Genomic DNA, 25,522 nt, shown 5'->3' with positions numbered 1-25,522 from the left:
GCAGTTGTAGCTCCCATATAAACAGACTTTCATGTGTAAAATTGGCAGTCCATCTCCTTAAAATCATTAATCATTTCAGCTCGAGAAAGATGTTTCTTCCGGGAATTATGATTGCTCGACAGTGTTGCAATATTGTATCACTTGTCTGATTTCCATAGAAGGTTGTAGCTGGGAAATTGAAATAGTGTGTGCAAGGCTGGTTCTGCTCTGCTCAGCCGTACAGTCAGTCCCTCAGTGAGGTCTGATAAACACTGGACTGTAATCACTCCCATATGTGGCTGCATAGCTCAGCACAACCCAGCACAGTTCAGCCATGCGCACAATGCAGTGCACCAGGCTCATTTAGACAGAAAAATAGACTCAAATTACTAGAAGGAAAAAAAAAATCCCTCGCTTGATTACAGCCCTATGTAAACTTTTACTCTTTGACAGGAACATCTGCTTCCATTTAGGGCTTTAAGACACATACCTACACATTAAAATGCACTGTGCACTGCTTCGGGAAAACTTGAAGGCTGGAAAAATATTCCCCATTATAGTTGGCTGGAATAAACCCAGTGCAGTGTACTTAAAGTTGGGTATCGGCTGAGATGCGGCCAACTCCGGCACGGCCACAAGCCACATGCATACAAGACTCATATTCGCAAAGTGAAAGTGAGTGTGTGTTGAAGTGCCAGAGGAATGAAGCATGAGTATGAAAGATCAAAGGAAGTCAGCGCAGTATGGGCACAGTCTGTGTGTACACTGTGAGTTGCTTCACACCAGTCCACTGCCCCCGTCATAACCCTTAAAGAGCGATCCAGGAGAGACAGAGGAGGAAATGAAGCCTGTGAGGGGTTACTGTTGTACATTTTTACCCTGCGGTTTTAAGGGAGGCCGGCCAAAAACCTCTTCTTGGTTAGAAAGTGAGCAACAGAAAGAAATGGTGAAAGAATGAAAGAGATGGAAGTGTAGTTTGAAAGTACCTGTAGAAGCATGTAACCCTGGTATGTTTTCAGTGGAGGTTGTAAAGATTTGGCTCAGATGAAATTGTTGATGTGTAGACATTCTTTAAAAACTACTTACAACTGTACACCTATTGCTGCAATAGTATATGGATTATATTGCATATTGCAATTTCCTCTGAGCCACTCTGAATGAATTTTTGGTTTGTTTTGGTTAAAAAAAAAAACAATGCAACTGTATTGTAGAAGATATATTTGATACTCACACAAATTAACACACTTTTCAATAGTAAGTGTAAGGCCTCACTTTGTCGTTGTCATGAACACCTGTTGTTTTATTGCACTTTGTTGCCCTGAGGCACTAGAAGGTCTTTTTAATCCTCAGACTGCGTTTTTTTTCACATTTCTGATGAATGAAATGAGGAACTGAAGTATATTGTTGCAGTGTGGGACAATATTGTGTGAATGCCCTTTGAGAAAGCATAGCCATGTGGCAGGGTGACAGAAAAGTTACGATAAATATGACCACATTGAACACTTAGAAATAACTTAGAAAAACAAGACCTGGAGTCTACAGCCACGTTACCAGCTCTGTCAGGCTGTGCATAGGGACATCAGTGCTTTTCACTAAATACCAATGTATGCATGCTAACAAGCCGACAGCGACAATGCTAACATGCTGATGCTAAGCAGGTATAATATAATTAGCACTAAACACAAAGTACAGCTGAGACTGATGGTGATATGATTAGTATTGTGCAAATGAACTGGAAGATGAATGTTTGTACCAGATTTCATGGCAATCCAGCCGACACCTGCTCAAAACCACCTCATGGTGAAAAAGTCAGGTGATTATCCAAGTCAGCAGGATTTGACTACAACTGTATAAGATTTCATAGCAGTGTGTCTAATAGTTGTTGAGATATATTAGTGTGGACCAAAGTGGTGAGCTGACCGATCAACAGAACAACATGCTGCTAGTATGGTTATATTCATAATAGTAATAACAATAATGATAATGATAGCATGTGCAGGAAACTCTAAAGAAGCAAAGATTTTATTTTTACCTATATTCCTAAACTGTTATTTTCCAGTTGTTGCCTCAAGGCACTGTTGTGGAGTTAGGGTATGTGTTAGGACATTTCATACATATTTTCATGCCATTCACCCAATCTAGCCCTTCAGCAAAGATATCTAGCCCTTGATAAAAGCTGAACTTTCACATTTATAGTTCACATCTAAACTTGTTCATAATTTTAGCATTAGATTATAAACCTGTTATTAATTACACTCATAGTCTGGTGCAACACAGATACCCCCAAAATGTGAAATATAAGAAAACACACATGACTAAATTATAGATAATTAGATAGTGCTTATGTAAACTGTTAAATATACACGTTTGTGATTTCTTCTCATTGAATTGTGATAATGTTCCTAACCACAAGAGGGCAGACTCTCCCTGTATAAACACTGACATGAGCATGTGTTGGTATGTCCAGTACATATGTGATTTAAGAAAATAATTTTTAAACTTTGGAAACAAATCGCTTAGTTTAAGCTTTTGATGTGTCCCAAAATCTGAGAAGGCCTAAGTGATGAGTTGCAGTAACATTAAGCAGTTAAAACTATATTGGAATGACATGCCTGGTACATAGGTCATTCGTACTTTTCCACTAGGAGGAGTAAGTACATTAAGACACTGCCAACAGGCTCACTGGGTTTCTCTGTGTTCTGTAACAGTGTAAAATATTTATTATTGCCTACAAGTACTAACATACCCCTTCATGTGTACTCATAGTCAACAGTAATCAGTGCATAGTCCAAAAAATTGTACAAAAGCATGCATATGTAGCCAAAGGGCTGAGGGCAGAGTGCTGTCCAGGGCCCATCTGATCGTTACAGACAAAAGGTTAATTCACCTGATCACGTTTAATGAGAGCACCATCATAAATCGCTGCAGCCTGACACAGTGACATTTCACAGAGGCCACATGGTGATCTGCTGGCATTTGGGACGCATTAGAAACAAAGGGGCCAGGGTCTGAATCCAAATAATCTGTGTGTGTGTGTGTGTGTGTGTGTGTGTGTGTCTACCTGTCTGTCTGTCATAGGCTACATTTGGGGACAAATTTTAGACCAAAGACCAGTTATTTAGGGAGTTACTCAGCTTGTCCAACTGGGGGCAAAAGCTGTCCCCAGCAGCAAATCCTCATATTTGAGGACCTGTATGGTCAATATTTGGCATTTTTGTTTGAATAATGACAAAAATGATTAAATGATATCAGTTAATTTTCCTTTTAATTGATGATCAACTCATTTACAAGAAATGTCCTGCATTTAAACTCCTGCTGAAATCAAAGCACAGAAGGATTATCAGCAAAATGCACTTTAAGTAAGTAAAAGTACTCATCGTGTACAAAAATGGGCATGGTGGAGCTAGGTTTAACTACTTTGCATACAGAATAACTTGGAAGTTTAATTCAGTGGTTTGCAACCTTAGGCGTGGGCCCTCTTTGAAGGGCCCCGAAGGGTCACAAGATATATCTCTGGGGTCATTAATGAAGTTAGATACTTGCTTTTCTTCTTTTTGTGAAATATTGGATACATTTTGCCTCTTTAGACTTCAAATGGTTATTTAAATGAAATAATCTAGGAGGTTTAAATGGGAAATGACTCTTTGGTGGCACTGCTAACAACTTGCATTTGAAGCCTGAAATGTTGGGAGCCACTGAGCCACTAAGCTAATTATTTATAATGTCTTAATCTGAAAAATAACGAGCAACTACAACTGAGAAATAAATGTAGTAGAGTAAAATGTTCGTAAAACGTAGTGGAGTTGAAGTGTATAGTATAAGCATAGAATAAAAATACTCAAGCAAAGAAAAACCACGTCAAAAGTGTACTCAAGCACAGTACATGGCTAAATGTATTTAGTTACTTTCCACCACTGCCCAAAAGCTAAATGTGTTCTTGAACTCACTGTGTTGCTGCTACTAGTCAAGCCGAGTCACTTTTATTTATATAGCCCAAATTTCCCTACAGGCTGCTCAACATACAACATCCTCTGTACTACCAAAGAAAACCCTTGAAGATGGAAAAAACTGTAGGAATTTGCTTCTACTGTTTCAATTTAATACAGTACAGTACAGTGGAATTGTTCTATCAGCAAATGAAGCCATGTATCGTTACTGCTTCCTCCCACAGGTTATATATTACCCAAGGACAAAGCCTCATCAAAGAAAAGTGATGGAATGTCAGGTCTACTGATTTGCATGTTGCACCTGGATGTGTGTGACAGATAAAACTCTGTGTTGATAGTAGCACATCATACATTTTGCATCACACTGTTTGCAATGTTGTTTTTATATGTGTTTAGTCATTTTCATACATATCTGTTTATAGAAATGACTCTGACTGGACCTACTGTAATCTAGGGTCAGTAACTGCACATCTAATCACATTGTACACTTTCACACACAGACAGAGTAACAGAAGTCTTGTTTATCCTACGCGTGGGAAAGGTGCCGTGGTCAGACATGGCTTACTCGGTGAGACTAAAAGGCCGGAGTGGCAGCTGTCCAGAGAGAAGGCGGCGTAGCTCCAAGGGATTAGCACACTATTGACTCGAGAGCTCCTGATCCGAATCATGCAGCTTCAACTGCTGAGGATAACCCTGCGAGCGCTCATGCATACACCCATGCGCTTTGCATACCTGTGCACCGCAACCACTACTGGCATGGAAACATGGATTGTAAACCCACACAATGTAATGCTTACACCTACATTTATATCCTGATCTTTGAAGTTGCTTTTGTCTGGGGAATACAGAGCCTGGGATAGTCCATCACTGTTAGGTCTCATACACACACACACACACACACATGTATAAGAACTGAAGACTGAGGGTAACAGTTTATATTTCACTTCCCAAATACTGCTAAAGCCTTCAGTAGATTCAAAGCACAAACCTCACTGGTTATTGACAGTGACGGAAAATTCCATTTGAGTGTGGATGATCCTTTTAGGTTTGTTTTACCAGCACTCGCAGTTTGGTGACACACACTGTAGTCTAAATTGGGTTAGGTGATGTCCGGCCTTGTTATTATTTGGATTATTTTGTCATGAATCCTGCTGAAACACTACACCAATCAACTGAACATTTCTTCTTGAAAGTGAGGATGTCCTGCTTTTCTCTGTTTTATTTCATTGTAAAATAAAATATCTTAATATCTGTTTCTCACCAAAAAGCATTGTGTGTATACATGAAGCGTGATACATTTTTTAGATGAATCTCCTTACATATGTTATATATGTAAGGAGTATATACAAATGTTATAAAACATTTGTTGATATGATTTTTGTGAGTTGCAAACCTGCATGTGTTACGTCCATGTTTGTATGCTAACACTCTTTTTCTCTCTTGTCTTTGTTGGTGTTTTGCTACATTTCTTGATATGTTATGTTATCAGCTGTTGATCAGTGTAATAGCTACACATTATACAAACAATACAAACTGTGACTCACTTTTAAAAAACATTACTCCATAGTACTACTAGTGGTCAAATACTCCACAGGGTGCCTTTAAATTTTAGAACTGCTTTTACTATCTTTAATTGTTAAAGAGTTTCTCCTCTAATTTCATTCCACTGGAAAATGTTTCAACCTCTTTGCATTTTCCACACAGTCTATTTAAATTTCTTTTCCTATTCCTGTTGGTCTCATACACATCTTTTGTGTCTAAGTCTCAGTCTGATCCTAACAACTGTGTCCTACCCTTATCTTGTGAACTATTTTCTGACATTTTTAGACCAGTTTCATACACTAAATGATTCAACAGAATCCATAATCAAATTGATCATTAGATCACAGTGCAGCTGTAATGATGAATTCAATTCAGTTCAGTTTAAGATTATTTGTCCCTCAAGGGGCATTTCAGGGCAGCGGGTCCACAAAGCACACATAAAACAACACTCCGTCACACAGGAAAACAATAAAAAAAATACACACATTAAAAACAGTTTAAATACACAACAAAGAGTTAAAGTACACAGAGATCTATAACAGTGACCAGTCCATAACTGGTCAACAAACCTCAAAGGCACTAGTCATAGAGGGCATGTGTGGGGTCACTGATAAACTTCTATGCCTTTTTGAGGACTTGTACAGTATTAAGCTGTGAGAGGAGAAGGAGAGAGTATTATTGTTAGTATTCTCTGATTTACACAAGAGGAGTTTGTCGGCGGGCGGCACAATGGTGCAGTGGTTAGCACTGTCGCCTCACAGCAAGAAGGTTCTGGGTTCGAGCCCCACTTTGAGCACTTGAGGAGTTTGCATGTTCTCCCTGTGCCTGCGTGGGTTCTCTCCAGGTACTCTGGCTTCCTCTCACTGTCCAAAAGACATTAGGTTAATTGGTGACTCTAAATTGGCCGTAGGTGTGAATGTGAGTGTGAGTGGTCGTTTGTATGTATGTGTTGGCCCTGCGATGGACTGGCGATCCGTACAGGGTGTACCCTGCCTCTTGCCCAATGACAGCTGGGATAGGTTCCAGCCCCCCCATGACCCTTAATGGATAAGTGGTATAGAAAATGGATGGAGTTTGTTGGCAGTACGGTGCTGAGCCTTTTTCTCAATCACACTTGTATTTTCACTAAAATTCCCAGTTCCCACACTGCAGTTATTTGCAGGTCTGAACAATTTCAACACTTAAGGCCTGACTGTTGGAAGGTTAGTCAGTTAATCAATTCGTTGACAATCAAATCAATCTGATCAATTATTGACGTTACTTTTCAAGCAGAAAATGGCAAAATTGGTTCCTCTTGCTCACATGTGAATATTTATTTAAAGAGAGATTCAATTGAAGACATCAGGAAAGACACAGACATAAACACAAACAGCTCTTGTATATTTGTGGAAGCAGATCTTGTTTTCCATTGAGAGGAGTCAGTGGGTAATATTCATCACCTGGAGCAGACCGCTGTCACATTACACTAGTTCTTTCTCTCACAGTTTTGTTATGCATTCAGGTTGATAGCTCCTAGGCCACATTAACAGATGGATCTTTGAACAGGAAGTCTTCCCTGTTTTAACTTCCCTTGCTACAAACCAGCGACCGTTAAGCCCTTATGCAAAGGCCATCTGGGCCAGTGCATGTCAAAGTGTGACAATGGGAGGGTGTGTGATAAAGTTGTGTTTATGCAACATGTATGTGTGTCTGTGTGTGTGTGTGTGTGTGAGAGTGTGATTGTCCTCAGGGCTCTAATTAGAGGTGGGGGGTGTTCAGGTATCTCAGGTTGGTTGCTTGTAACTCGATCCTGACGTGAGAAAAAGAAGGCTTTATTTTCAGTGGTCTCTTTTGAAAAAGCTCTCTTTTTTCTTCAGGCTGTTGCAGATTACTGCTGCATTTCAACATGAGCTATTTTTAAAGGTAGCCACATCGAGAGAGAAAAAGAGATGAAAATGCCATGTGTGTGTCGGTAGCTTTAGGTGTTTTCCTGTGGTGTGGCGTGCCACAGAGGGGGGTTTCTACTGATTAAAAATTGATGAGCAGCTGAGTGTCATGTAGCCTGAGCTGAGCATTCCTGCACTCTTTCATGTCGTGTGTGTGTGTGTGTGTGTGTGTGTGTATAGGCTGAGCTGGAGACACAGGCTTTGGCTGGGGTATTGTGAAGGTATCAGATTTACCCAAGCTCACATTTCACCTGCTATTCTGTGTGTGAGTCAAGAATTAAAGTCCTTCTTGACATGTTTTTAACACATTTCTCAGTTTATGTGTCCCCTCCCTCACATATTGCTCACCACACATACTGACAAGTGACAAATATTTTCCCTCCGTCTTTCTTTTTCCCCATTCTGTAGAATGTTCTAAACCTTAAAGGACAGATTCACATTTTCTCATGTCAGTCTAATATCAATTCTTATATCCCCCCTTTTTTTCCATCACTGTAATTTTATGTCCATACAGGCTAAGAAAAGATCCATTCCTGTGTTGACCCAGTTTCAATGAAAAGATGAAGGACAAAAGCCATGCTCTGTGTAAAAGTGCATTCTTATGTTGGGACTGAATTCATTCTTTTTCATACTATTCCTCCACTGCAAAAGAGACAATGTCAAGGGAAATGAAAAGAGAGAATGTTATTTTGGAAAACACCCACAAAAAACTCAGACTACAATGCATTTTTGCGCAAAATTAGGGCTTAGGACTTGTATTGTAATCTCATTAGAATGACCAGTATGGACAAAAGGAACAATTACAGTGAGCAAAAACCATTTTAATGTGAATATTGTTTTCAATAGACTTATCATTGTTTGACTCTGGATCCTGGAGACTCTAGGTCCTCCTTAATAGCTCAAAAACCACATGAAACTGTCTTGTCACCTTGGTACTTCATGACTTTCCTTAATTTATGTGAAATGCTTCATTTTGAAGTGAAGACATTTTTCTTTAATATGTCCACAGTATGAAACATCACATCTGTTTGGGGTTTCAGACTCAAACTGTAAGACATAAAAAACAATGTGTGTGATGGATTGTTGACAGTAAATTTTAGAAAGCAATACCCCTCTCAAATCCTAAGTAATCCTTATTGGATTTCTGTCATTGAGTTTGGAGTTTGCTCACAAAAGGTAAAACAGGAAGTTAGCTGATCCTATAAGGTCTAACAGACCCCAGGATAACATACTGTATATTTCTTTCTCTGTGAATGACTTTCTGGCAATGAAGAGGAAATTGCATTTGATATCCATAAAACAAAAAACATGAACCATTTCCTTATTTGGGGTAATAATCATAGATTGGATAAACCTGGATTTTATAAGCTGATACTAATTTGGGAGTTTAAAAGATATGATAATAATATATCAATCACTAGTAACTTTGTAACATGAATACATAACATAAACATGTACTACACACACTGTGCAAAAAGCAAATATTGGCTCATTGATTTGAGTAGCTCTAATAATAACAATGCTCTTTGATCATTTCCTCATTTTTCCGCCTCCTTCAAATGTGCAAATCCAGTTTGTGGCAACGAAAGACTCACTACTTCAATGCTTCTCAGTGCTTTAATGAGACTAGAATACAGTGTCAGGGTCTGTGGGATCCCAAACAATGAAGTACTCAAGCCAATGTCAACAAAACCCTAGAGTGGATGTTTATTGTGGCGTGCCATTATTCAGTTCCACTAATGAATGTGGCAACAGTGTAATAAACGCCCGCCTCAGATCTCTGCAAGTGTAGCTGTGTTGCCCAGGACCGACCAGAATGTTGAATAAGCCAAGAGTTAATCAATAGAAGGTAGAAAAGTTCATTTTGAAGACATAAAAAAGAGACAAGGAGGAGGGAGGTGGCCTGAATGAATGACCTCATCATTTCCTAATGGGCCTCCTGTTGTGTGGGATTATGGGTAGACCCTGGAGAGCACATAAGAGTGATTGATTGGTGAGGATCTGAGAGGCCAAAGTAACACAAAGATCAGTTTTTCCTATAAGACAAATGTTAGAAAATCTAGTACCACCCTCAACCCCACCATTTATTAATTACTAATAGCTTAAATCCTTTATTAATGCTTTATAGATCAGTTATTATCCAGTTAAACAACCTTTGGGTTGCCAGGTTGTGGAAGAATCCCTGGCTGGGATTGTCTAACCAAAATTAACTAATAAACAACTTATTTACAATTGATCAATGAAAGGTCAGAGTTGATATGTAATTAGAAAGTGGGAAACCCATGAGTATTTCTTACTTAATTATACCAGCATTTATAACTGCATATAGGCCTGTTAAGAAAAGATGAACACCAAAGAGATTTTTTTCACAACCTGGCAACCTCAGAGTTTTTCTTATAAAGGTTTATAACGAATCTATTAAGGATTAATTGATCTTGATGCCTGATGGCTTTATAAACAGGCATCATCTTATAAAATGGTGACTCATTAGCAAATGGTGCCAAAATTGGTTTTTATTTAAAAATAAAAGTTGATCTACCATCATATTAAGATAAATAACAGGACTTTAGAGGATGCAGAGCTTCACACAAACTACATTTCCTGCCGCTTTTTGTTCCTAACTTACCAACAAACACTTTAAGAGCAGAAAAACATACAATTCAAATTCATGTTCAGGTTTCCCTTCATTTTTTCTCGCACTGTTCACTCCGGATGATGAGATGCGAACCTCATCTCCACAGTCCTGCATCCTGACATCACTTTGCGCTCCAGGATACTGTAACTCTAGAGAAGCCTCGCGTAATTAACGGTGATGTAACAGCAACTCAAGGAAAAACAGCGATAAGAATAATCTGCTTTGAATGGTGCCTTTTGCTCTGCAGAGCCTCTGGCAAAGAGAAAAAACTGTGGTGACTTAAAATGCACCATTGATGTGTGTGTGTCTGTGTGAGAGGGTAAGAGAGGAAGGGAGAGAGAGAGAGAGAGAGAGAGAGAGAGAGAGATCACACAGTAAACACACAGCTCCTGTGGCAGAGCCGTTCCCCTTCACCATTCTGCTGTGACCAGTTGCGCGCAAGAGCCAAGAGCCAAAAAGGAGTCCGACCACCAGCCGGGGTTTAGGTCAGCTGTCGTCGGAGTTTGCGCCGCAGTGATGTTCCTGCGCTCTTAGCGAGAGGAGAAACAGACGGGTGGGAGAAAAATAGACGGTGCCGGTTTGTTGTTGTCGCCTTGTCCGCTGGACTGACATCGCATGGGGACATGAACAGTGTGGATCCAGCGTCCAACAAACTGTTGACTTTCAATCAGCGGTAATAAACCGAACCCTGCTCTTACCTGTGTTTATGCATGCCACCTCTCATCTGTTGAATGAATAGGGCTCTCTGTCGTCGCTCTGTCATATCCCTGCAGCAGTGGCATATTTTATGCAGCCCCGGGCAAATTAGACAAAGCTGACAACACCTGCTCCGGTTTACACAGCATTTGTTGGTGCGTAAAGAGCCGTATTACCCTCTTGGATCGGCTGCTAATGTTTACAATAATTGGCTGTTTGGGTCGAGTTTTCATACTTGTCTAGTTATGTATCAAGTGCATGATTTACTGATCTTTTTCCATCTACTCTGGGATGGCTGGCAAACTGAGCGCCACTGAATCCACAAGTCTCCAGTCTGGAAGTACTGACGCTCCTCTACAGACTCTTTCAGGCACAACAGCTTTTAATTAAACCACAGTGCTGGTTTTATGCGTTGTTGTTGCTAGTTGTATAAAACTGTAAACTGAATCGGTTCACCCCTTGCTTATTAATTGAGCTGTTGTTGTTTCTGGGAGGACAGACATTACAGTATATGTACACGGAAAATGATGAATTATTCATGTCGTGCTTTTCAGTTCAAGGTAGAATGGAGGTGCATGCAGCTCTGGCAGCATATGACAGCAGTGGAATAACGTATGTGGCCACACTGAAAGCACGAGTCTGGCTGTAACTGTGCAGCTGAGTTCAGATGTAGTCCAAGGTTAGTCTGTTGTAGCTCATTTCCAGCCTCTTACTGTTGATGAATCTGAAAATGCCACCACTGCAGCAGCCCTTTACCAGTTTTAAAGCAACACCGGGGAGAGAACGTGGGGCTGCAGTGACACTTGAGCACATAGAGATATCATACAGTTAACATACAGCTCTTATGCCTCAGTGCTGCCAGTACTGCTGCCAATTCCATGTTGCACCAATTGTGCAGAGAAGAGCCAAAGAGAATGAAATGAAAATTTCATTAAATGCTCCAGTCATATTGCTGTTTTGGCTTGTTCCTGCATGAGTTGGCTTTTCTTCCCATCCATTTGTCACTGTAGCAAAAATTACTTATTATTAATTGGAAGCTGTGGTAGAGAAGTGTATGGGTTATGTTTATGTGTACTGTGCATGTAGTGCACCAAGAAACATCTCTATCTGGAACTGTTTGTCATTACTCACAAATTACCTTATATCAAGTCTTGGTGCATGCATCAGAACAATTTCACTTGGATTAAAAATGGTTTGAATCCCAAAATGATTCACCCCCCTGTTCCCAAACTAAACCTGTTACACATGGGAGGGCAAAAAAAAAAAAACCCTAACATTTGAACCTCACATCTCTGCAGTAGGAACTGCTGGAGAAAACAGTCACATGATGTTTTAAATTATTTAGACTGTCAGATGTAGTTGCCAGATGTGGTTGTTTGTATGAACAGGTTTTTTATGCTTTACACTGTCAATCTCCACAGTCCTGTGTTTGGTATCACCTCTGCACCTGTTGGTAGCAGTGTGTTTTTGGTGTATTTAGCTTTTTCTTCAAACACAATTTCAAAAAGAGCCACTTTGTGGAATGATTTAAGAGTTTAAAGAGTCATACAGTATTTAATACAACCGATAAAAGGATTGGCTTTTTCTTGAGCAGCACAGGGAGGTTTAGTATGATGGGTGGGTGTGTGATTTATACTTCAGATTTCACTGTACGGAGCCTTTCAGTGGCCACTGTCCATTGCCTTGTGACAGAAACCACAATTTGTAACCTTTCACGTACTCCATTACTGAGAGCAGCAGTTGAGTAATGAATATCCATTTTACCTCTTTCTGTTTCAGAGCTATTTCTCTTTGGTCCAGGCTTTCAAAGTCATTTTTCTTTGGCTAACTGCCATTATGCTTCTGGAAAGTGGTTATCTGAACTGTCGTGGTGCGGAGTTCAAGTTGTGATTTCCAAATATACAGACAACTTTGAATGCAGGATAATGGTTTCAATTGTGTTATATCCCAGATACATGTTATGCAAAATGTCAGGAGTGTAAGGTAACAGGGCAGGCCTATTTATATATGTACAAACTAAGTCTGAGTCTGCAGTCTTGCAAGCAGCTCTATGTGGATGTATTTAGGCACAGCTTTGTGCTAAATGCTACATGCTAAATCTCAATTCATCCTATGGGAAACATGAATTTCTGTACCAAATGTCATGGCAATCCAACCAATAGTTGTTGAGATATTTTCTTTTGGACTTATGTGGTGGATTGGCCAACATCACTGTCCTCTGGAGCCAGCATGGCTACAAATAAGCAAAGAATATAAAATGGACATTAAACTTCATAATATTAGTGCTCTGAAAGCTGTTCTGTTTTGAAAAATCTTGGATCAAACTCAGCACTTACTCAGTATTGAAGAACCCAAGATTTGGAGTAAAGACATGAGTGGGAAAAGTTTCAGTCCTTAGTTTTGTTATAGTGAATAGAACAAGAATTCTTAACAGGATGAACACCAAGCTCACACTAAAGAGGATCATTTTTTGTTGCTTTGATTCCTTGTACACACTGTACTTGAAATCTGAATATGGCATCTTCACTGCATTGCACTTCCAGAGCTCTGTTGACAGGTACATGTTCCTCATCAGACTGGAGGCACTTCACTCCCTCGGCTTGTTCCACCTCTTTAATAGGTGTCACCACAGCTTGAATGTTGCTCTTAGTTCACCACAAGCTACACCTCCTACATGTGTTAAAATGTCTCTCATTTTAAAAAGTGAAAAAGCTAAAATTGGACAATGAACATTTTCCCAAGTAAACAAAGAAGCATCCGTATTCATAACAGAGAACATAACAACATAAATGTTGCCAGAGTCTAAGTGACAGGTTGTCAGTCCGTCCCATTCTTATGGATGATATCTCAGGAACACTTTCATGGAATTTTGTCAAATTTGGCACAAATGTCCACTTGGATCAACTGATTAGTATTTGGTGGTCAAAGGTCAAGAGTCAAGGTCACTGTGATTTCACAAAAAATGTTTTGGCCATAACTCAAGAATGAGCTAATGTGCTAATTATGACAAAATTGTATAATAGGACAAGTGATGACATTTTATATTCAAATGGTCAAAAATCATCATACTGTTCTGCAAAAACACTTTTTTGACCATTATTTAACACCATAACTCAAGGAACAGTAGGGGAGATTATGACCATTTCCTCCAACTCGACTTGGTTGGCGGATTCATACAACTGCGAGCTGGTAATTCTAGTTCCTTTGGGCATTGTACGGCCAAGTGTTGAGGTTTCGAAAAAAAAAAAAATGTTTGTGTGCACAAAATGTGCCCAGTGACTGTTCTGATGCATATCTTAACTCAAGCCAAAAAGCCAAACCAACTAACTGAGGGTTATAAAACAAAACATCTCTTTTGAACCACAGCCACTTGAGAAATGTTGTTGATGGCACATGTAATTTCAAAACTCTTAAGTCCTAACATAAAATGTCTATTCTTTTGTACATGTATGGACTCATGAAACCTGTCCAGAGGGAGATGAGCCTCAGTAGAGATGGAGTGGTTTTCATTCGGAAAGTGGGTGGGGTAGAGTCACCTAATTATCCCCCTCCAATGTACGATCCTTTTCATGACCCCTTTTCAAAGGAAAGGTGAAGGGTAGAAAAGATAGCAACCGCTATACTCAGAAGAAAAAGTGGGATCACATAAAGGTAGATGCAGTGATGGAGTACGTGTTGTGATGGAGCTCTGACAGACCCTACCTCAATCAGCAAAGCAAGTGAGCAGGAAGAGAGTGAGTAAGGAGACAGTGATGGATACATCCTGTAGTACAGACGCACTTTAAAATATGTCCTTTAAGCTTGAGTGTGCATTATGTATTAACAACCCCACTCTGCCTTCATGTACTCCTCTGCAGAGTGAGAGAGAAACCTGACCAGAGAGGGAAGAGTTAGGGGGAGATAGAAGAGGGGTGGGGGATGTGGTCCAGAGAGACAGAGAGAGCAAAAAGCATGCAGGTCATATCACCACTCAGACTATCATACAGATGCTAGATGCAAACATAAATAGCCTCCATCATACACAAACACACATAGTTTATGACTCACTGCCATGTTTTTAGATTCCTGGAGCAATAAAATTAAGTTTTGGGCAACGGGGTAAGGACTGTGTATAATAAATACAAACATGTAAAGCAGTCTTTGGATGTTGGAAAATTAATCAGTGGAATTAATTCTGTGTAGCAACACTGACTGACTCTTCTTAAGTAACATCTGTTACATTGCTGTTGCATGGCTGTTTGTGTAAGGGTCATTTGATCTATGCAGATTTTTTCAAAAATGGCTGAGATAATTAGAAGCTTGGATTTAAGATGCAAAACAGCTTCTTCTTGAAGCATTCGAATGCTGTTTTCAGACATGCTAGCTGTAAGGCTGTGCTTAGACAGGTGGTTAGAGTTAGTTAGCATTCCAACATCAGAATGCTAACATGCTCTCCATGAGCTCGCATAGTGTACTGATGAGATACTACCTCAGTTTTCATGCAGATGCAGTGTGACAATCAAATGGCTGTAACTCAACCCACTCGAAATTTCTGCTCTGACAGCCATGTTTTATGTGGTGCTGCTCTGTCATTTGTTGCACTGTGAGGTGCAAGATCTCATTTCTGCTCCTGCTTTCCCAGTGCGGGCTATCACTAAGTGCTTGTGAAGGAATAACTTTGCACTTTGACAGCATGTTGAAGTGTTACCATCGGTAGCGTACAAACACCTGTGGGTTTTTTATCATGCTTTCTATCTTCAGTCTAATCCTTGATACCTTCTTATAAACTTGCTCTGCAATTAATCACTCAAACCACCTTATTTTTCTTGACATTTTTCCAGTTTAACCAGTGTCCCCTGCGTGCTGTGAGAAATTGCTTTGGCATACCTCACCACTTACCACTGGCAACGATTTTGCTTCTCTAATAGCTTTATTTTAATAGGATTTAACTATATTCCTATTACATTTAGTATTCCAAAGAAATCAAATTCCATTAAGAGGGAGCTTTGAGAACACTACTGTTGTTCCTGGCTGTGTGTAGACAAATAAATTGATCATTTTAGAATAATATCCCAGCTTGTTCTTTCTGTTTAATTTCACTGTAAGATTTCAGCCTTTTTGCAATGCTATCAAGTGATTCTTCTACTTGGACCACGGTGGATCGATAGTAATATGATCATCATGACTGAAGATAAGGAGTGACACATGGGTTGTTCAGTAATACATGGCTACCGTTGGATTGTCTGCCACTACATTGAGCCCAGAGTCTCCAACTGAGTTCTTGTAGGGTCATTGTGCTGTAAACTGCTGTGGAATTGCAGGACAGATTCAGCTCACAAGTTTAGCTTGATCCTACCATATGGCTGCCATGTATAAACACAAAAAGTAGGTATTTAAATGAATATAACTTCTTAAAAAAAAATCCTTACTTTTTATTTGCCAAGAGTTAGATGCGATTTTTGATACCATTCTCATATCTGTGCAGTAAATACAAAGCTAGAGCATAACTTAGCATACAGGCTGGTGAAAACAGACAGAACTGTAAAAACAAAATGTTGTGGTTCTACAGTAAATAACTAGTTATGTAACTATTTCTTAATAACTAGTGGCTGGGCACAAAAGTTACAGCATGTAACTCCCTGTATAACCACAAATTGTCATTTTTACATCTCTGTTTCTGACTGTGTCTTATAAAGGAGATAGAACATGTGAGTTTTAGGGGGGCTGGTAGGTGGATTTTAAACTTAAAGCGAGCTGTTTCACCCAGTTTCCATTATTTAAGCTAAGCTAATCAATTCTTGGCTGTAGACTTAATGCACAGATGTGACAGCTATATCTATCATCTCATATAACTCTCAGCAAGAGGGTAGACTGGTGAGTATTTAGTGCAAACTTATCCCTAAGCCTAACCAGAGAAAGAGTAGACTTAAGACTGTGTTCCTATGTGATATTACAACACGTCTATGTTCAAGTGGCTTTTAGGGCCACATGAACTTGTCTTGCTGTTATTCATATTGAGAGAACAGCTTATTTTTAACTTGTTAGCTTTACTCTTTCATACTTCTGTCCCATGTGTGTGTTTTACTTTCTATTTTATGTATCAGTGATTGTATCTCCTCTGTGTGTGCATTTGACTATATGACCAGCAGCCAGCTCTCCCAGCCAGTCTCCATCTATCACTGAGGTTTAATTCAATCAGGACCCGCATCTCAATCAGAACTGGGTTGGCCGCTGCTCCCAGCCAGTCACCATGCCACCGCCAGCCCCACCACACCGTCAGAGGCTCAGACAGGAGGAGGGGAAAGAAAGAGACAAAGAAAAGGGGAAAGGGAGAGAGAAAGAAATAACGTAGTGTAAACGAAATGGCCATGAACAAGAGGACAAAGTGAGATAGAGAGACTTCAGAAAAGCAGATGCTGCAACTGCCACTTGTGTATGAGTGGTGTCACAGTTCATGTGCATCTGTGTGGTGTGATGGAGGACAAACAGGCCATGTGTCTGACCATGTGTTTGTGTTACAGCTCTGCCTCGGAGGACCTGGGCTGCAGGCGTGGAGACTTCAGCAGGAAACACTATGGTTCAGTCGAGCTGGTGAGTCCCACCCACAATGCACTCATCTGTTTGTTGCTCTCTTTGTCTGTCTCCTCATCCTCTTTCCCCTCATCCTCCTTCTTCTCTTCATGATCTCCCCTCCCTTTCTGGCTCTCTCTCTCGTTGCCTTCCCCTCTTTTCTGTTGGCATGGATGGACAGCAGAGGGGGACTGATGAGTCATGACGTACTGGGTGTGGTCCAGCGATGTGCTTTGCCAGCGTGGATCACAATGGGTGCTCCACTCACAGTGATGCAGGACTCCGCTGCCTGTTCAGCCTCCAAAGTTCATTTGTTTTGTTTTGACGCTGCTGGTGTAAAGCTGCTTCACAGTGTGTGTCTTTGTGGTTGATTACTAAGCTGTTGAGTCATTGTTGCTTTGGGGGAGTGTGTGTGAGTATGCATCCCTCCACTGTGAGCTGAGTCTGTACATCCTGATAGCCCAGAGGGACAGGAAGTCCTAGAGTTTCGCACTGCGATCGTACTTCCTACCAGAGACATATTGTGGGTTTGTCCATGAGTGCAGCACACCACGCGTGTGACAGATTAGTGTTGAGGAGAAACCACATGCTGCCTATCAGCACCAGCAGACTGACACTACACACATTGCTGCTGTGTGTGGGGGGGTGTATGTTTGAAAAAGAAAAAGAGCAGTATCCAAACATTAGGTGGGTGTGAGCCAGGATGAGGTCACTGATAGCCTCAATATTCAAAGCATGCCCGTCACAGAGCAGCATGGGCCAACTGTTCCTCTTTTGCACTTTACATGCTGTAATGACTTATTACAACTGGTCAGCGGTGTCCTCTCACCTTCGCCATCTCTAGAATTTGATATTTTTGCTATACAAACTGCATGTGACAAGCTAAATAGTCAACTATGATCCATCACAGATGTATTAGATATTAGATATTAAGACAATATGCATTTTTGGATCAGGTGTAAACATCCCAGGTTTGATGCTAGTAAGAGACACTGGCTTTAGTGAAATTACTGCCAAAGGCTGCAACTAGTAGTTATTTAAATTCATTACAGATGTGTTCATAACAACTTATCAGAGCACAGTCCAAAACCCTAAAGTATTCAGTATTCAGTAATATAAAACAAAGAAAAGCTGGAATTCATCTCATTTGGAATGATGGACTCAGCAAGTGTTTGCTGTTTACACATGATAAGTTTACCTGACAGGTCTCTAGGTCCCATGTGAATTATGATGGTCTTCCCTCAGGAACATAGGTGGATGTAGCATCACAAAACCTTGCTTGAAAGAGGTTGAGTGGATGGATTGGCCAGAAAAGTGTGTGCGTTGGACTTGCTACTGATGCTAATGATAGACTTGCTACTTACTACATTGTTTTCTTTTTTTAAGCCATAATCCAAATATTTTGTGCCTAAGCACAACCTTCGCTTACCTTTACTAATATGCTAACATAAGCTAACAACTACCCACTGGCCCTACTGAGAGTGGTATCAGTTTGGCAGGAAGAGTACTTCCCAAATTGTCAAACTGTTTCTTTAAAAGTGTTATATGTACATTGTCTCCAGTGGTGGAAAGCAACAACAGTGTTAACTTTTGTTTTGCTTTTATTTCTCACTTTTATCCTACTGAAGTTAGCATGCTAACCAGGAAGCCCTGTCCCATCTCATACCTCTTTGTGACAGCAAATCCCTGTAGCATTCAGCCTGCCCTCAGTCCAACAGAAACAGAGGATGAAGAAGTAGCACTGCCCAGAGAGCAGTTTCTAACCTCTTATCTCGTAAACCCATCAATGGCTGAAGCTCTTGGTAAGTAAACAGCTGTTAATGCTAATGTTGGCTATGTCGTAGCAAAAACTTACATATGGCATCTTTAAGATGCCTTTTGTCAAAGTAGCTGTGAAATAAGACATTTAATATTGTTTAATTTGTTGTAGTTTATATTAAAGAGCACTGGTACAGCTTTCTTGGTATTAATTTGTTAGTATGTAGGGCAATTAGAAGTGGTAAGGAATGATTGCTAATACAGAGCTACAATCTCTGTCTCATTGTAATTAGCAAGAATTAGGTATAGAAGTTTAATCAACTAAGTGTAAGCAAAATGCTGCATAAGCAAAACAAAAGTCACATGAACCTAAAAAAAATAAGCCTTTCCAGTATGAATCTGTTTTAAAGACATGGTGGTTCCTGAAGGGATAAGAGGCTGTGTGGTATGTTTAATAGAAGAGTAAGTGGATAATGGAAAATTAATGGCAGGGCTTGATAAACCCAGGTTGATCTTCAGAAATAACCTCAGGGAGGATAAGCACATGATGCCAAGCTTACATTTTAGCAATTATCTTTGGTCCTTGACTCTGCAGTGAAATTAAGTCTTTGTTTTTCTGTGGGAGAAGAAATATAATTGCCTGTGTGAACATACAAGGGAAAGTGTTTTTGTCGAGTCTGGCGCTCACACTGTTAAAGGTTCTATGTCTCTGGGGGAGGCTTGTGCAAAGGTCAGGGAAAGAGTCTGTGGAAATTCGGGTCCTGATGCCTTTTAGCCAACAAACAGCTCCTTGTGTTGACCGTAGACAGCAGACATTGAATCTGTATGTGTGTCCATCACGATCAGTTATGATCAGTTCATAAAACAGCAGACTTGTTCCCTGCTTCTGACAGTCAGTCAACATTGTGTTTATTTTTAAAGCAAGGCCATGATCATTCCAACCTTATCCCTAACCAAGTAGTTATTGTTGTTAACCATTACCAAAACCATCCCCTAACCTTAAAGAGGTAGTCATTTTAACCCAAATCATGAAGTTTCACTAACCTTAACCAAGTACTTATTTGAACCCAAACCATAGTTTCCCCTTAACCCTAATCTAAACCTTAATCATACTGTTCTCATGTCATACATTTTTTTGTAAAATAAAAACCTCAAGGTGTCGTTACACATGGCACAGAGAAACACTCTATTTTCTCATTTAATTTGAGGAGGTTTTGGAGAAAAGTCAAGTCCAGAAGCAGATTCAATCAGTTTGCTTTCTCTTGAACTTCAACTATTCTGATATTTGTTACATTTTTATTTCTCTTTGCGGAGCTTTAGTTTTATCCCACCTCTGCCAGACTGTCTCTGTCACGTTGTTGCTTTGGCCTCATGCTTGGTATCTGTGGTGGTGTGATGTTGGTGAGCAGAGCAGCATCCAGCAGGGATGACCCTGTTGAGGTCAGAGCTTTCTGGACTGCAGACCAAAGATTTGGGCAGAGTGGTGGTTTATGCTTCACCAGCAGTGATACTTTCATGGCTTGGCAAAGAAGAATGAAGGATAGTTTGTGGTTAGCTAAAACTGCAACTGGTTTGGGAACTACCATCATCCATGCTTGTGTCTGAAGAACGTGTTTTTATTTAAACCCTTAAACCCATTTACTGCATGTACAGGTCATCCACAAGTCCTTAAAAAGAGATGTCAGTTTTACAAATGGGTCAGTTTTACAAATGGGTCTCAAAGGTCTTTATTGATTATATTAATTTTTCATTTGATATCATCTGAATTTGTTCGTTTTGCTGTTATTCCCTTTTACAATAATCAGTCAATTTCTTCAGAAATAGACATTTTTATAGAAGACCTAGTAAACATTTTCCTAAATGCTACCTTACCTATTTGGAGATAACATAGCTTTGTATTTTCTATACCTACCTCCCTCCATACTTACCTGCCATTCTGACCTGTGATTTGTCTTCACAGGTCAGATTGGATCAGTGCTATGTTGAAAGGCCTCCATACTTTGAGGATATTACTCTGGTGGAGAAAAACTAAATCCTTCCACTGTGTTTTTATGCAATGTGAAAGTTTTTGGTAGGAAAAAAAATAAAGGGACAGATCCTGCCTTCAAAAGTAGTAAAATACTGAGGACATGCCTTGTACAAAAAAGTAGGTGTAAGATATTTATATTTATTACACTATTCACTCATCTTTCCATTTTCTCTTAAAACATTATTGTATCACCAGCTGGTGTCACACCAATGTAACATTAACTTAATATACAAAGATCAAAACAAACTTAGATATGTTACATATTGTAAATACATAAGATATATAAAGTATATCATTTGAGAATACAAGAAATATTTACCGAAGGCAAGCAGTATTGTATAAAACTTTCTATTCAAAGTTAAAAGAGTCAATGATAAAAGCCTGACCCACTTCCCTGTGGTACCATTAAAAGAAAGTTACAGAGACCACAGCACTGTATATACCTCATTAGCACAGCTACAATTCACTCTTTATGTTGTATCTTTGTTGACTAGCTTGACTCCAGTTTATTCCAGAACATGTTTTTTCAAATGTCTCAACACAAGTGGGAGATACTGATTCAAAGCAGGGTCTCCCTAATAAGAGAGACCAGCATAAGCAAAGCCGTGACTCATCCTGTCTGTTTGTTTTATTTTTGGCATCATGGAAGCAGCAGTAGCAGTTGCCAATAAGGGCAGGTACGTCCACAGACACATGGTGGTGATATGATTCACTCTAGTCCATGCATACACAGAAGCCAACTACTTTTGACTGTATAGAGCTGTATATCCACTCACATTTACTTATGGAGAGCTGCCAGAGTTTAAGATACAAACTGTGTTCTAACTCAGTTTGATAATGAAACATCTACTTATGGAACCCTTTTGAAAAACAAATTTCCATTTCTTTTGCAATGAGAATTGATGGTTGCTTTCAGGGTTTTTTGTTGATGTTAGCATTCACAGAAATAACTCCAGCATTTTGATGTTTGGCGGGTATAGTGTTAACCACACGTGATTAATGTGGTAACATTTGCTAATTAGCAATAAAGGTGAGAATGTCATTAGTTTTGCAGATTTTCGGAACTAATTGATGTGATGATGGCGCTACAGAAAAGTCAGGGGATCAAAGTCAGAAGGATTCACCCTCAGGGGACCATGAATGTTTCATGACAATCCACACAGTAATTGTTGAGAGTCTTCCAAAACAGTGGACCAACCAACTGGCTGATTGACAGTGTTGGCATCCTCAGCCAGGCAACTAGCATAGCTATATCCTAATCCAGAGACATGTAGATACAGGTTTACTTTACATTCACTCTTAACTTAACTGAATATATGGAATATTCATGTACACCCCAGCTCAGTTCACTGGAACATATTGAGTCATACAATTTTGTTGGCAGAACAGGATGAGAATCAGTGATGTGTTTGTGCATGTGTGTGAGCTTCTCTTATAAGTGCTGGATGGCCCTCTTGTTGCATGGAAAAAGTATGAAACAAAATAGGTTTAATTCACTAAATACACAGAAGACTACAGAAAATCAATACCCTACTGCTGCTACTACACACACGCACCATCAGCCCATATTACATGCCCAAGTCACTCCAGTCAACACGTGAGGTTCCCATTAACCTCTGTGCTAGCTCACACACAGAGACTTGCACTCATCCACACAAATGAGCAAACAAATACTCCATGATGGCATCTGCTACACAAAGGCATCTCCCACCCTGTCTTGTCACTTCATGCAGTGACAACTCACGGTCCACTTTCTAAAGCTTAATTGTGTGTTCCGCACTAAAGCTGAAGCCGACAACAATTAAACCCATTCCATCCTGACATAACAGCGTGGAGAGCGTGGCGGTGTTTATCCAGTGAATTGAATTGTCTTTATTTGAGGCCCAGAGATGAAGGCGGTGACTGGCAAGAGGCGGGCGCTGGCTGTCTCCGAAGCTGTGTGTTGTACCACACAGGAAAGTAAAAAAAAAAAATGTTGGAGGTACTGAGGATAAGGCCCGAATTCAAACATGCACTCTCATGTTGATTTTGCTGCTGTGTGTGGGCATGTGCATTTGTCTCGGCTCCATGCTGTTTGGTGTGCTGCAGTTCACAGCGACGACTGGCAACTCAGATTGCTGTCAGAACTGGTGTGTATATGTGTGTGTTTCTCCGTCATAGGCTACCTTTGGGGGAAGATTTTAGACTAAAAACTAGCTCATTGGGGACAAAAACCATGTCTGTAATTGGGGGAAAAAGCAGATTTTTGGGTCAGTGGTTAAGGTTAGGGTAAGGATAGGACAAGGGTTAGGGTTAGGCAAGTAGTGGTCTACAGGAAATAAATACAAGTCTGTGTATTGTCCCCAAAAGTGACTGAGGTCAATGTGTGTGTGTGTGTGTGTGTGTATGAGGAACACTGCTGAGAGGTTAGCTGTCAGTCTTGCACAGTGACTGGTGAGCAGACGGCCACACTCCCACCTGCCTACCAGTGTTACTGTCACTGCCTCAGAGGCTTTTGACTGCACTGTCACACTGAATTTATTCCCACTCTCAGCATGTGTGCATCTCACTGCGTGTGCCCCTGTGTGAATTTGTGTTAACTGACGTTAAACCAAGATTATGTAACTTTTGCTGAAAAGCAGCAGTTGTGGCCACAAGTTGCAATTACAAGATAACAGCAAAACCGAATTTCCCTTCTTGAGGTGTGGTGTGTTTAATTCCTGCTTTCTTTTGAAGATACAACCATTGCCCATGTTTACCTGTGAGAAGTCATACAGTTAGCAAACTGTCCAGTAATGTCAGCAACACAACAACATGTGACTAAATTGAGCTACAGTGTGTTTTATTACTCATGAACTATATGTCAGTTTGGCAGTTTAGAAATCGAGACTGTTTTTAGGGCAATGATGAAGAGCTGTCAATCACTCAGTCTATAGTCTGTTAATAGTTTTTGAGCAAAAATGCCAAACAGTGTGGCTTCTCAGATGTAAATATTCTATTCTTCTAAGATGATTGAAAAATGAAGCTCTTTATGTTAAACAATTTAGCAATTTGAGTATGTCATTTTGGACTTTGAAAAATTTTTTGGCAGATTTTTTTTTACTATTTTCTGACATCTCATACATGTCTTCACCTCGAACAGACTGATGAGAACGTGACCAACATAATAAATGATACTGAAAATAATAGTTAGTTGAAACATTCAGGCAAGAAAGGTCACTGACAACCCCATGCAGAAATGTTACTTTGAAATTAAACAAGCAACTGTGCTCTTTTGTTGTGAGTAGCTTGTGAGCCTTGTAACTTCCACATATGTAGCTTCTCACACACACACACACCCTGATGTGAGGACGACTTTCTGAAATGTCACTGAAGTGGTTTGGACAAGAATACACACTCATGAGTCATAACTAGAGCTACTCAATTTTACGATTGGTGAAATGAAAGATAGGGTTGTTAGATTACAGTGCTATGGGTGGTATTTATCACCCAGATGCACACAGGAACACACACTTACAAACTTGTGTAAGCTGACAAACCCTCCCAGACACTACTGAGCAAATGAACTCACCAGGGCTGCTTCTTTAAAGTTTGACACACAGATGTCTTGCTCCGTTTATTGTCTGTGAAGCTAATGACCATGGTGTTTTCAGAGAGGCTGTCTGTGTGAAACCCTTGTGTCTTATTGATATCCATGCTAAGATGCAGTTAGGTCTTTCTGTCGAGCTGAACTGTTTGTGTTTGACACTGTGCATTTATTGATATGTTTTTTTCTGTCTCATTTTTATGACACTTTCTCTCTGTTTAAGTCATATCCACGCTATTATCTTCCCTGGCAAACCTCAAAAATTTGAGTTTGAAGCATCACTCACCTCAAGTTTTTGTCATTGTGGGTGCTTATCCAAACATCCTATGATTAAACTTTCTCCTTCTATCTCTTGTTCTTGTCTCTCCATCTGTCTCTCCTCCTCCTAATTTCTCGAATACATAACTAATCGTCTATTAAGGCAGCTGATGCATGGCACTCTGCTGCTGCGCTCTGTGATCCCAGGCTTCACTGCAGCATCTGCCCACTCTTGAGGGCCCTTATAGCTACTGCACCCTGCCAGCGTGACTCCTGGATGGGTGGGTGGCCCAATGCCTTCGGTCCTAGTCATTAGATTAGTCATCCCTGGTGTTGCTGTAGTATAAATGGGCAGATATTGATGTGGTGCTGTTGTTAGCGTGGCTGCCTTCATCCTAGCCACGGGCAACGTTAATGCTAATCAGGTGCAGTCAATGGCTGCATGGCAAACAGCCACATTACAGACGTTGTTTGTCTTTAATTTACATTTTCACCTCTGATTTTCCCCTTGACAGATAGTTGGTTGTTATTTCATGTCTACAGCGAAATCATGCATTATACATCATTATTAGCATCTCCTACTACATGAAAGAGCTTTTAACATGCATGTTGTGCAGTCATCAGTTTGGCAGATCACAG

The 25,522-nt window shown here is 40.1% G+C and overlaps 1 protein-coding gene across 5 annotated transcripts in view; it reads left to right on the top strand.

Moving 5' to 3' along the window:
• garnl3 (GTPase activating Rap/RanGAP domain like 3) overlaps window positions 1-25,522 on the top strand; it is a 71,242-nt gene that overhangs the window by 5,905 nt on the left and 39,815 nt on the right. For 4 of the 5 annotated variants that reach the window (XM_018662371.2, XM_018662370.2, XM_018662367.2 and 1 more), the window contains exon 2: window positions 17,225-17,294. In XM_018662371.2, coding sequence (XP_018517887.1) covers window positions 17,225-17,294 — 70 coding nt within the window. Of the gene's footprint in view, window positions 1-10,357; window positions 10,702-17,224; window positions 17,295-25,522 lie in introns of those variants that run through there. The other variant, XM_018662369.2, reaches the window with a different exon arrangement.

The sequence above is a fragment of the Lates calcarifer genome, linkage group LG9 (genome assembly GCF_001640805.2).
Source record: "Lates calcarifer isolate ASB-BC8 linkage group LG9, TLL_Latcal_v3, whole genome shotgun sequence".
Taxonomy (NCBI): domain Eukaryota; kingdom Metazoa; phylum Chordata; class Actinopteri; family Centropomidae; genus Lates; species Lates calcarifer.
The sequence above is the reverse complement of the archived record's forward strand: the minus strand, read 5'-3'. Positions and strand labels throughout refer to the sequence as shown.